Source organism: Triplophysa dalaica, chromosome 4 (genome assembly GCF_015846415.1).
Source record: "Triplophysa dalaica isolate WHDGS20190420 chromosome 4, ASM1584641v1, whole genome shotgun sequence".
Classification (NCBI taxonomy): Eukaryota; Metazoa; Chordata; class Actinopteri; order Cypriniformes; family Nemacheilidae; genus Triplophysa; species Triplophysa dalaica.
In genome coordinates this window covers 7,340,796-7,354,338 of record NC_079545.1, presented here as the reverse complement: position 1 = coordinate 7,354,338, position 13,543 = coordinate 7,340,796, and the positions used below count along the sequence as shown (strand labels likewise).

Here is a 13,543-nt window from a genome sequence, read left to right as displayed (position 1 = left end):
CTTTATAGACCTCTGAAGTCATAATCATGTATTTTATCTTGCATTTTTTTAAGTAGATCCTATTAAATATTACACACAGCACCTTTAAGTAAAAGGTAGGATAGAAGGGGATAGAAGCTCCCCTTTTATCGGGGATCGAACCAACTATGCTCATGCTGCTAATTCAAGGCTCTACAAACTGAACTACCCGAATGCCCGAATGAACCCTACAACATAAAGGCGGGAGTTTCTGTTAAATCGCTTACTGCTTCTACAAGCCGTATTTAAGGAAGTGACAAAGCGTTTGTATGGGTTGGAGCATAGGTTGTTAACTTTCTATGCAACTGGTAGTCACCATTTCCATTTGTGAAGACACGATTGCATAGAGTCGAATATACCTGCTGCAAATGCCTAGTGCTAAAATAAGATATAGTAATAATGTAATGATAACCACACACAGAGCAGTGTAGGATAGAGCAATTGAAAGAGATGGAGAAAGAGAGAGATAGGATGAGATCATTATATAAACAAGGCGGTCTTGACCTCTTTCTCTCCATGTCTCTCTGCCTTAATAAAATGAAATGAAACACAGTGCTGGGCTACAAAATAAACATACCATTAGAGAAATAAAAAATAAAAGGCTTGACAAATCAGGCTTGTTTCGACAAAGAATCATCATCTTTTCACTGGAAATGGTGCACAGCTGTCCATTTAGAAATCCTATAGAAAACAATAAAAACTATAAACTAAATAGTTGTTTTGTGTAATAAATGATATTGCCCTGAACACTATTTGTTTCTATCCTATTACTTCAAGCAATTTCTTGTTTAACATACTGTATAAAGACAGTTTGGTTATGTAAAAGTATTTTTAAAGGTTAAACCAGTGACATGTTTAATGCTATATTGCAATATTTTGAAACAGTGTAATGTTTGTATTTTTTATATTTTTATGATTTATTTATTCACTTTTATTACAGCATTGTAAACTGTGCCAAACTGTGGGATGAGTTTAAGTGATTTTCTGTGGTAATAAAACCATAATTGTCATTGTGATTTCAAGCCAATCGAGAAGAATCAAGATAAATAAAAGATAACAAAATATATTTAACTTAACTCAAGAGAGAAGTTGTCTGACAAAGCCAGTTTGTATTCGGTTATTTAATTCTAGATAGCTGTCTGAACTTATCAAATCAACAAAAAATTCATAATGAAAATGAATAAAGTAATTCCCCATGCATCTCTTTGTTGTTCTCACAGAGTTATGTTGTCTTCCTACTATCCTATAATCGTCCTTTTCAGATCTTTGTGAGGTCAGACTCAAAATGATGTCATAAACTGTCCAGTCTTATGTGACGCTGCTGGCATGACAACTGTCTGGCCAGATGGTCCAAGCAGCTGACTGATGTTAACAGGATTCACATAGCATTAGTCACACTGTAGCCTTTCCATAAAACTGTTGGAGAACTGTTTTTTGATGAAACTTCACCTACTTAATCAAACATCATCATCTGCTTTAATTTATGACAATTCAAATGTTTAAACCTTTAAATAACTTTTCAATATATTAATTGATTATAGAGATATTTGCAAACCTAAGGAGAATGGGGGAGATGAATAACCAGTAGCAACATACTTTTATCACTTTCTATCAATTCTATCAAACAAAGACCATGCAGTTCCATCAACGTTATGTTGCTGACATTTGTGCCATTTGCAGTCGTAGTATACAGAAAGATTTATATATATATATATATATATATATATTTATGCAGTATAAGGGAGGTTGGGTGTAGTTTGGCTGAGGTACATGCTTCATTTGCTTTCTGCCGCAGTATGTACAGATTGAACACACTGCAGTTTGTTATCTGAGAGGACTGGGTGTACCGTACAGTGGATTTTGAGGAGTCCTTGCCCAACCAAATATCTGTCCTTGTCAAGCTGAACATAAAGCGTCCACTCAGCGTATTGTCACTGCTACGGCTTAGGTCCATCACTTGCTTGCAGATTCGTTGTCGCCATAGCAACAACCTCAGTGATTACTAGAAGTCTATTGCCCGCTCACTCAGCAAAACAGGGAGAGAGAAAGGAGAGAAAAAACTCCTCTCGAATGGCTAGATAAGGTGATGTGTGGGGAAATGACAGAACCTGATTGGCCGAGAGTGATATCATCCGCATATTAATGAGATTCTAGCGTAGTTTTGTTTCTACCAGCACAAAGACTGTACTGAATTTTAATACTGAATGTTTCGCATCCACATCGCTCTTAACCCTGCCCACAGCATTGATGGAGAGAGAGAGACTGTAGCTTTGTACTGCATACACTAGTTACGAAAATGATCAAATTAAATAAAAACCGAGCAGGGTAAGAGACAGATTCTCTCACATTAAAAAACGTCTCCATGTAGAATTTTAAGACAAATATAAAAGCAAACCAGAGCACCTGTTACATTTCACTCAATGTCACAGACCGTATATAATCCTAGTTTTTCTGCATCTATCCAAACCACCAGCATTCAAATTTCCAAGTCTCAATAGTAAATAATTTGAACTTTACCTCTAGTTGAATGAATAAATGAAAAGGTGTGATACACTACACATGTTTCAGCATTAAGGTGTGATATAGTAAGTCCGGTATTGTACTAGGGGCAGGAGATTTATGGTGTGGAGCACAACCACAAGACTGCAGAGAGGAAGCAAACAAAATGGCTTCTTGTCTTTGTCTCTGTCTCTTCCTCTTTCTATGACTTTATTATTCGAAAGAGAGGAACAGTAAAGGGTGCATGTTTATAATTACATTCCATGTTCATTTCTGCATAGGTATATAATTATATGTGCTGCATATACCACAAAAGCATCCTTATTACTATTTCCAATATTCAGGGTCCATTTATTTTTTTAGCTATTAATAACACCTGTGCACATTTGTTAAGGACCAATATGCTATTACTACCACATATTACCAGATAATAAAACAAACAGAAAATCTCACAGACTTAGATTAAGATAGAAAAGCAAGTCATATCCAGGGACCTGCATATCGTAGCCCTGGGCCAATAAAAAACACCTAGAATAACGCCAAAAAAACGAACAGCGACGCCCGCCCATAACACCTTAGCACCCATAACCTTTACATTTTTGTAAAGGTAAAAATCTTGTTACTTAAAAATATTAATATGCTGATGTTTATTAACACACACATGTTGCAGATTAAAGCTTTTTAGGTGTAACTAGTAGCATAAAAAAACCAACAAGGAGCTGCAGGCATAGTAGCTCATACATACTGTAAACTCAATAACCCCACACACACATTCCGAATCACACCTCCGGAAGGACGTGCCGACTGGCAGACTACCCCACCCCAGCTGGGATCCGTCTTTGTGCAGAGATGTGGTTGCCTGGCAACCAGCTATAGCAGCTGCTGATACGGAAAGAAGAGAGAGGAATAGATAACAAATAGGTACTAAACCTTTGAGATTCTGCTTTTGCATATCTAACACATTCCTTTACCCTAAAGCATCTTTCACATGACTCGAACCAGGGGTTTTATGAATCTCTCAACACAAGCTAAATAAACATGGGGTATAAAGATTTCCTTCTGTCTTTTTTGGTTGGAATAAAATAGAATATCAACATCTAGATATGCAGTTTCTATTCTATGTCATTTAGGTTTTTGTGCTGACAGGCTGTTTATGTAATGATGGATTTCTGCAATAAATTAGCAGGGACAGTGTTGCTATTCAGAAGTAAGTAAATTTCAGAATTTTATTCCAATGTGAATTGTGATAGCCAAAGGAATTCAGAATGTAATTTGAATTTCAATACAGGAAGTCAAATAAAAAATTCAAAGAAATGAAATACTCTCCTGTCAATTTATGTAGTCTGGGAGGTAAACTACAAATGCATATGCAACAAGGGCAGCCACAAAACAACCGTCTCAATGCCATGTGACATTTGTGCAAGCTGTTAGTAAATTTTTCCTAAACTGTTTTATCCATAATACTACCTATAGAAATATGTATTTAATTTTGTAGCATTTTTGTTACAAATTTAACACATAGCCTAAAGGAAAAATGACTGAAATTTTGTGAAAGGCCGATAATCTCAGCCTTGACTCTGATACTGCCCAGTCGTTCCTGGTTCTATCATCTATCATGCGCATTTCACTCCACTCCACTTTCATCCGTACATGATTCCAACACCTCAAATCAACGCAGTAATGGGTAATCCTGGGTCTGTCTTTGCGCAATGCTGTTGTATGGGGGCAGGAGGGCGTGGCCAGCTCTAAATGCATTTTCAAATCCACATTGACTTTTGCTATATTATGTAAATGAAAATACAATCCCAAATGTTCAACCTGTTCATGTTAATGAATTTTAGTGAAATTGTATTTTATCAAGTATAATCAGCCCAGGAATGCATTTGCATTTAAATTTTGCAACAGGCGTTAAAATATCTAATCAAAATACATAAAACTAACACTGTTAGAAAAAAAAGGTCGCCGGGGTGGGTCTTTTTGTACCTTTCCAATTATACAAAACATAATGTTGTACCTTTTGGTACCTATTGTGTATCTTTAAATGTACAGTACAGTAGGAGTACTGTAGCCTGTTAACTGTCACCCGTTCCGTATACGGGACACCTAAGTTTGCTTCAATGTTGTGCATGAAATTTCAAATAGAATCATGTCAAACTATATGTCATTGGAAAGGTCTAAGACTCTAGAATACAGATTTCTTTGATGTTTTTTAAATAATTTATGTAGGGAGAGTAATTGATTCTTTTTTATAAAGAGTGTGCTCAGATTTTTTGTTATCCTTTTGCGATCCTTATTTTTTTATGTATTTTTTAATCAAAGAAAAACATATTCTTTATTTATTTATTTTTTACAACAAACCGTTATTTTTTTGTGTGTGTATTTGTGATTTTTCTTGCAATAATCAGCTACTTTTCTTTTTCAAATGAGACCAACCGTAAGTCTGTATTCCAAAGAATTCATGAGTTACCACCATTTTAGTTCCAACATACGTTTTCAGTTGTAGGCTGAAAAAGGGCTCCGACAGTTAACAGGTTTTAAGGACCTTAGGCAATGTGTGTAGCATTTCGTTTCTAATACAATATGCTAATCAACCAATCATATGGCAGACACTCAATGCATTTAGGCATCTAGACGTGCTGAGGATGAATTACTGAAGTTCAAACTCAGCATCAAAATGGGGAAGATAGTGGATTTAAGTGACATTGAACGTGGCATGGTTGTTGGTGCCAGACAGGCTGATCTGAGTATTTCAAAAACTGGTGATCTACTTAGATTTTTACGCACAATAAAGGAATTTATAGAGAATGGTCTGAAAAAACTAAAATATCCAGTGAGTGACAGTTGTTTGGACTGTGGCTCAGGGGTTAGAGCATGGCAGTACCAATACCAAGGTCCTGAGTTCGATCCCAGGGGATTGCATTACGTCAGAAACAAATGTATAGTACAATTCAATGTAAGTCGCTTTGGCTAAAAGCGTTGCCCAAATGAATAAATGTACATTTTTATGACCATTTCTTCTGACTTCGAGCAGGATAATGTACCATTCCCCAAAACTCAAATCATATCAAACTGGTTTAAATCAAACCTATTTTGGAGCCAGTGTATTTTATACCTGCTGTAAGGGATGGGGTCCAAAGAGAGCTTGACCTTGAATGCCTCACCCGGAAGCTGAGATTTCACTGTTGTCAGCGCTTAAGTGTGTGAGACATGTGACTCCAGTGGGACCATAGTAAATGCAGCAATTACCCATATCAAAGAGTGGGTGGGATAGAAACAGCTTGATGTTAACTCTGCAGAACACACTAATCCTACAATCTCCATCTGTTAGCATGTGTGTGCACCACATTATTACAAAGACAGAGACTAGCAAATCCTCAGAGACACAAACCTTAGAGGAAAGCAAGAATTTTAAACGCTTATTCCCCACTGCAACTAGAGACTTAAAGAATACTAGTCTGCCTTTCTTTTCCCCCTCTCCGTTTTTGCTTTTTCTAAGGAGGTTCTGTCTTTTATAGGTCTAGTACATTAAATCAGGAAAAAGGCAATTCAAAGTTAAATTCTACATTTTCTATTTCTCTTTTCACACTACATTGTCATAAAGCAGCTTTTGCAACAGAAAGCTGTGTTTGAACTATAGGGTGACCAACCGTCCCACTTTGCATTGTACCGCACAGCATTTTTACCCCTTGTGCCGCATTTTCATAAGTCTGTTTGTTTTTAGTCGTCACATTAGGAAACACGTTCTTTAACCTTTGCAAATAGCTATAAAATGCAATATTTAACAATAATTCATTTAAAAGAGAAACTCTTTTTTATCTTTTGTTTGTTCTTTATTATATTTGTTTTTTCTTACATGATAACTCCGCGTCTGATCTGTGCTCAAAATTGAAAGAGACAGTTAACTTTAAATTGAAACTGCCATTACAATTTTTTATGTTATATAAAATTTTGTTTATGCCTTAATTGTGTTTTACTTAATGGACTAAATAACAAATTAACTTTACAAGATAAAAGGAAAATATATATACATAAGTGTTAATAAATATATATACAGTGGTGTCCAACCATAGACTGTATAAAATATGGACGTAGTGTTCGTGACGTCACCCGTAGATATGTGAAGAGTAAAAATGAAGCATAAAGTAGGCAGAGGCGCTCATCACAATCTGGGCAGCGCGTCACTCCCGGATAATCGAAAATGGACAAAAAGAAAGGACGTTGTTAGAACTGAGGCCCCTGGTTTGCTGGTAAACTGGTGAAAAAGTTCACCCTCCTCACGAAGGGTAAAATAAGCTATCTAGACCTAAGTATTTTTTGGTACCAGGCTTTTAACAGGTTTTTCACATGTCAAATGTAGACACCCTGTGGACAACATGAGTTGCCACAGATGCAGTTATATATATATATATATATTATATGTATCCAATATATAATAGTCAATAGTTCTGTTTATTTTTCATGAAAATAATTTGTTGTTGTAAAGATAAAATTAAACTTTGTTTCTTATAAAGAGTGGTCTACCAGCTCCTGCTACCTTGATCAAGATGACGTACAGTATCATCAGTGTTGCCAAGCACTTTTGTGTGTGTCTCACGGAGAAGATAAAGAAGTTTCTTTTGCATTTCTGTGAAAGGCACTCGAGCAAGGGATCTAAAAGACCGACTTGCACACAGACTACAAATAAATAGTAAACCATTGAAATAAGACAGTTATATGGCACTGAAAGTTTTTTTGGCAGTTGTTGTTAACATAAAAAAACGTGCTAGTTTTCTTTCACTTTGGGCAGGTTTTGATGGTTCATTGGGCCAGAAATACTTCTAGAAGGACCTGGCAACCCTTCTTATCAGACTGCCCTTGATCCTACCAGCTGGTGATCCAGTTGATCAACCGACTAGACTAGACTAGGACCACTTGCAAAAACTGTCCATCTTACATCTACATTTAGTAGCCGGTTTTATCCAAAGCGACTTACAGTGCACTTATTACAGGGACATTCCCCCTGGAGCAACGTGGAGTAAAGTGTCTTGCTCAAGGACACACTAGTGGGGGCTGCTGGGATCGAACCAGCAACCTTTTGATTACCAGTTCAGTGGTTTAACCCACTAGACCACCAACTCCATCTTATAAAACCTACTAAAGAAACTCAGTATAAGAAACTGTCAGATGTTTAAGTTGAATATTTTAGCTGTGTATCCAGACCTGACCTTGAATTTACTCTACATTCCAAGTGACCTGCTAGGTTTGTGATTTATAAAAGACATGCTTGATGATCATATTTAAAGAGAATCTTTCAAATGTATCGGTTGACTTAATACCACTAATGAAGGGAAAGCTCAGCCTTTCTTTAGTGACTTTTTTGCATTGACATAGAGTGACTTGGAAAAATAGCATAAATCGTCCATACTTAGTGAATAAGATTATATTTAACATAACTGTCAATCTGGTGCTGAACAAATACATCAATAAATAAGAGAACACCAATAAATAAGGCATTACGTTTTTTTCCCCGTGGCATATCAGATTTCAAACTAAATATGAATGTGGTCCAGTTTAGCTTAAAAAAATCTTGCATCTTGGTGTTTATGGGATTTTCAGACTAAATAAACTGGATTTCATGAATCTTTTCGCAACATGCATATATGTTTATGTTAAAAACATTCTTACTATTTAAGGGAAATTTTATGAAACTGCTTTTGTCACATTGCTGTTGTCTAGTCAGTAGATAAAATGTTGTTAACTCGGGTGGAAAAAACAGAGGGCATTGTCTGAATTTTGCAGGCCAGAATTCTACCATCCTCATCTCTTAGGATCTTATTAGAAGTCACGGATGAGAGAGCATGTACAAGCTTTACACTGGAAGGACAGAGCAAGACAATGGAAGGCAAGAAATGTATAAAGGTTAATAAAAAGATTGCAGAATACGGTTGATAAGCAAAGTTCAGAGTATGAAAAGAGGGTCTGAAGGTTAAATGCGAAGGGTTAGACCCCTCCTGCTCTCCAAATGCCCACTGCTGCTGTGATGACAATGATGTTATCAATGTATAACAGACACAAAGGATTAAAATCCAGTGATCCATATCAAAAAGTATGCATACAAAATAATATGCATACAGAACAGCAACTAATAGCTGATAACTGATCTTGGTTTTCACATATGCAACATCAGATCTAAAATGGAATCAGTCTAGCTAATAAATAAAGCTTAATCTTACTTTGCTAAAAGATCAATTATCCTTCCAAAAAGCTTTGTATAGAGGTAGCATAGATGACAAAGTGGCGACAGCAATATATTACGTACTAGTGGTATATTCTATACCCCAAGATAAAATTACTAGACAAACTAAACAATGCTTTTTAAAAAATAAAAAATGTGTTAAGTTGATAGAATATACTGTTTATAGAGTTTAAAAATATTAACGTCTATGAAAAGGTGCCATTAAACATGGAAACTCAACAGAGGTTGCATCAAAGAATAATGCACAAAGTGGTTTGTGCTTGTATGGATCGATATTATTTTACTAATGTAAGAGTTACAGTATTTTTTAAATAGTTTCAAATATTTTAAGTGAGACAACTAAAAAGATGGACTTTCAAGGAAGTAAAGATGTGTTGAAGGTTCTTCTTTCCATTTTATTATGAATTGAATAGTAGGAATAACACAGTAATACAGTAACAACAAAAAGCAGTGTTTCATTTTTTGTGTATGTTTTTTTAAATAGTCCAGTAAAAAAAGTTGTTTTAACAGGTCACCATTTCCCAAAAAGACATTTTAATCAGTATTTTATCATGTAAGTGTATGTTTGGCAGAAGGCTTTAAAATCCATTTAGAAGACTTACCATTGTAATTTACAGGAACATGAATGTTGCCATGATGTGTTGAATGTGTGGGCTGCGTTTGCTGTATTTACTTGTTTGGATATTAATGACAGTTCCTTTTTCAAATGTGTCATATTAAACAAAAGAGTCTTTTCACAAACACTGATATAGACAAATTTGCATGTGTGGGGTTGTGGTTTGTGTTTGGAATTTATGTTAGGAATGGCATACTACCACAGTACTCAAGCTATTTTTGTAGTACCTACCTGGAAATTCATACCTTCCCTTTCCAATGAAAGACGCAATATCAACTTTAATTTATATTATTCTTATAAATCCAGATTTGACTGAAGCAACCAAAATGATGCATTTTCAATACAAAAATGGATTAAAATGCAAAATAACTATCGGTTCAAGATATAATATGCTAACTAGGAGCCCCTCACTACATACTACTGCATGAAATGTTTATCGTTGCTTATAAGCCATTATATGAAGTTTCAGATATCATTTTATGCATCATACAGTTTGCTGAAAGCAGAATGCAAGTATCCATTGAGAACATACAGTGTACTATCAAGTGTACTTGTGTACTCTCCTCACATACCTGTTTACCGTCCAGCGTGTAAATCCTCTTCACCGCTCCGCTTTCGAGTTTGATGGCCTCTGTGATGTCAGTGAGCACCTGCTCGAAGGAGTGTGCGGTCTTCTTATTGAGCAGAATGCGGACGGCCTTGCGTGGCTTCACCCCGCTCCTCATCACCGTCACCAACTTGGGTCGCACAAAATCTTTGCCCTCCCTGGCCTCACTGGCTGCGCGGTTGGCCATCATGTTCTTCTGGCTGGCAGATGCTTTCACGTTCACAGACCAGTTCGGGTTCACATTTCTGGTGTAGTCGACTTTTTTGTAGAAGTTCTCAGAGGCACACACATAGCTCTCACCTGGAGGGGTGAAACAGCACAGGAGAAACAAAATGACTCAAGGTTTCTTTGCAAGAAGATGTTGATGTGCATCTTCCAGGAATTTCGAGTACTCTTCACATATTTCAGTGTGAAGACACTATTCACATAAAAATTCCAAATGCAATACACAACCCAACAAAACAGAATCATTTAGTATATGGATTAGGATGCACTTCTGTTTTTGTCTTATCATTCTAGTCAGGATTTCACAGCACACCTTATCCCTATTTTGACTCTTTCATCCATCACATGGAGTCTCTTTCCTGCAGATTCTCAACATACTGGAGGATATTACAAAATGCTATCAATCATGTCCAGGGCTTGCTTGCGATGGATGAAAAAGGCGTTTATCTTTAGGTTGGGTAGGGACCAAAAGCTGACACACATGCACAGACTCCCACACAAACATTAGCAGGCAGGAAGGACATCCATCACTTGAGGGCAGTGACTGCAACATTTGGAAGGAGATAATGAAGACTGGGATGCTATAAATAAAACATATTGGTTGCAGTTGGGCTGTATTGCTTACTACCACACCTACGCTAGGTGCATATATATTTTAGATACATTTTGAACCCATTCACATGTACAGTCCACTGGTTACATCTCTAAAGATTGGAACAAAGGAAGTACATTCAGCCTAACGTAAATTGCTCTAAACAGTAATTATCAGCTGGAGGGCAAATTAATAATCAAAACATTACATCTGCATAATCTTATTTTTGGCCATTCAGGAGCTTTTCTCAGCAAACATCTTTTATGAATGTGGACTATGTAATACCCTTCCACCTGACATCAGATATGCACCCTCAGTTGATGCTTTTAAATCACGCGTGAAAACATACTCGTTTTCCACGGCTTTTAATTGTTGAATTTTGGAAGATGAAATTGATTTAATTGTTTTTCCGTTATGTTGATCTTGTTTTTATTTTCTCATTTTTGTTGTGGCTGAACAGTCCTTTGGTCATCTTTGTAGTGAAAAGCGCTCTTTAAATAAAGTAGACTTGAGACTATAATTCATATGTGTGTGTGTGTGTACGTGTGCGTGTGTGTATTCATACAAGAAGCATATCCCCTAAGATATATCCACACACCAGCAGAACAAAAAAAGAATGGTTCAGTTCCAGACACACATACACACACAAACACATGCACACACATAGCAGTTAAATGAGTGTCTAACAGATTTTGAACATATTCCTCAGGGCTGCATTAACTCCTGTATGATTCATCTCTCACATTCAGCTTCTTGATTCGTCTCTTAACTCCAGAGTTTACTGCTAACACAGATCTGCTCTGTTATAAATCATGTCTTATATATGAGTTCTGTTCTTTCAGGGAAAAAACTGTCCATTTGCAATTAAAATAGCGGAATGAAATTTCGTAATACATAGATTATCCATCTTTACCATATATATTTAAAATTAGGCAAGCTAGACAAATATTAAAACTGACTCTACATTAGCTACTTACCAAATAAACTAAACACACACACATGCCTGTAGACTGATACATGTACATCTCCAAATTGGTTTCCCCCAAATGATCCGACCAAAAAGTACACTTGTTCAGTACTGACTATGTATCAATGTAAATGAATTTTTGTTATTTTATGGATTAAAGAAATTACATTGCAACACTGTATAAGTGCTACGCCTCCTAACTGTTGACATGTGACTCCATTGAGATGGTTGGAAAATCAGTTGTACACAAAATGGTTATTAAACGGGTTTTTCAAACTACATATGTAGCTGTAGCTCAGCGGTATGAGCATTGCGTTAACAACGCAAGATTGTGGGTTCTATCCCAGGGGATTGCACATACCTAAGTATAAATGTATAGGTTACTGCAATGTAAGTCGCATTGGATAAAAGCGTCTGCCAAATGCATATGCCATTCATGCTTAGTTTACATTACCATGTAGTATTAGTAGTAAACGTAAGAAGAGTTTTACACCTGCAATTTTTATGACCTACTCTGATAGAACATGTACAGTCCATTTTCCACAGTGTCTCTTCTATCATTAGTAGGTATGTATCGGATTAGAAGTTGGTTAATGAGATGATTACTGTTGGTATGGCAACCAGACAAATCTAGCAGCAGACTATGTCCAGGCTGTCCAATAGCCTCTCACAGCTTAGGACATGCAGGTGGCTCATGTGCATGTTATTAACAACTAGTTTGCTATCTTGTCCCAGACTAATTATTGTCACAACATGCCTATTATTTATGTTATAACTTCATCATTATGTCTTCATGTTATTATCAATAATAATTCAAAGGGATAGTTCACCCAAATAAAAAATCTTTCACAGTTTCCTCACTCTCATGTCATTCTAAACCTAGTTTCAGATGTTTTTTCATAAATCTCTAGCAGTAAGTTTTCAGTTGTGAATCTGAACTTGCAGTTATATATTTAGACATATCAGTTTTAAATCCAAAAAAATTTAGTTTGACCATTCTACCAGTTCATTCACAAAGATTCTAAACATTTTTGATACTAAAGGTTTTTGACACAAATATTTACCTTCCTCCAGTTCTTCCAGAGTGGAGATCTTTTGTGTCCCGTCGATGGTGAATAGGTATCTGACCCCTTGTGGCAGGTTGATGTGGTCAGACAGAGATCGCGTCAGGTCAGCCAGCAGTGCGTCAAATGTGCGGAAACGATCATTTGCCACTGCATACACAATGCCTTTGAAGTACCGGTCGCCATTGCGGTAGAATCGCACCTTCTTAGCTTTCTTCTCATTGGTCAGAGCCTGAAGGGTGCGTGTCCGATAGAAACTGCAGTGTGCGCTGTGGGTAGGGCTGGGGAGGCCGTTGGCCCGTCCACCCCGTGGAGTCCGAGATGTCTTGTCCCGCTCATCAAAATGGCCGAAGTCCAGCTCCATGGCAACAGTATCAGAGGGGGCGTCCATAGTGGTTGTGAGAAGTCTTGTACTAAGGTGTTATGGATCTGTGCAGAGTAAGAAACAAGACACAAATGAAAGACCGAATTCTTTTTTTACATTGTTCAGGAAGCTTTACAATCCACATTGCCGCTTTAAGTTCAAAACGTCACTAATTGTCACAGAAAAAGCATCTTGTAGAAGCATCTTTTTGAGTATATATTTAAAATAGCACATCCCACACTACACAGTAGATGTACATATGCTCATTGGGAAACACACATACACTCGTCACTGGCCTACATACAGCAGGCCCACACACATTTCAATGTCATTCATGAACTATTATTAAATATTCC

At 36.7% G+C, this 13,543-nt stretch overlaps 1 protein-coding gene across 1 annotated transcript in view; it reads right to left on the bottom strand.

Annotated features, from left to right (window-relative positions):
* The window catches only part of LOC130419020 (neuronal migration protein doublecortin-like), a 38,324-nt gene that overhangs the window by 16,759 nt on the left and 8,022 nt on the right, over positions 1-13,543 (bottom strand). Inside the window, exons 2-3 of the mRNA XM_056745360.1 lie at positions 12,824-13,252; positions 9,941-10,275 (exon numbers count right to left, since the gene is read on the bottom strand). Coding sequence (XP_056601338.1) covers positions 9,941-10,275; positions 12,824-13,214 — 726 coding nt within the window. The 5' untranslated portion in view covers positions 13,215-13,252. The remainder of the gene's footprint in view (positions 1-9,940; positions 10,276-12,823; positions 13,253-13,543) is intronic.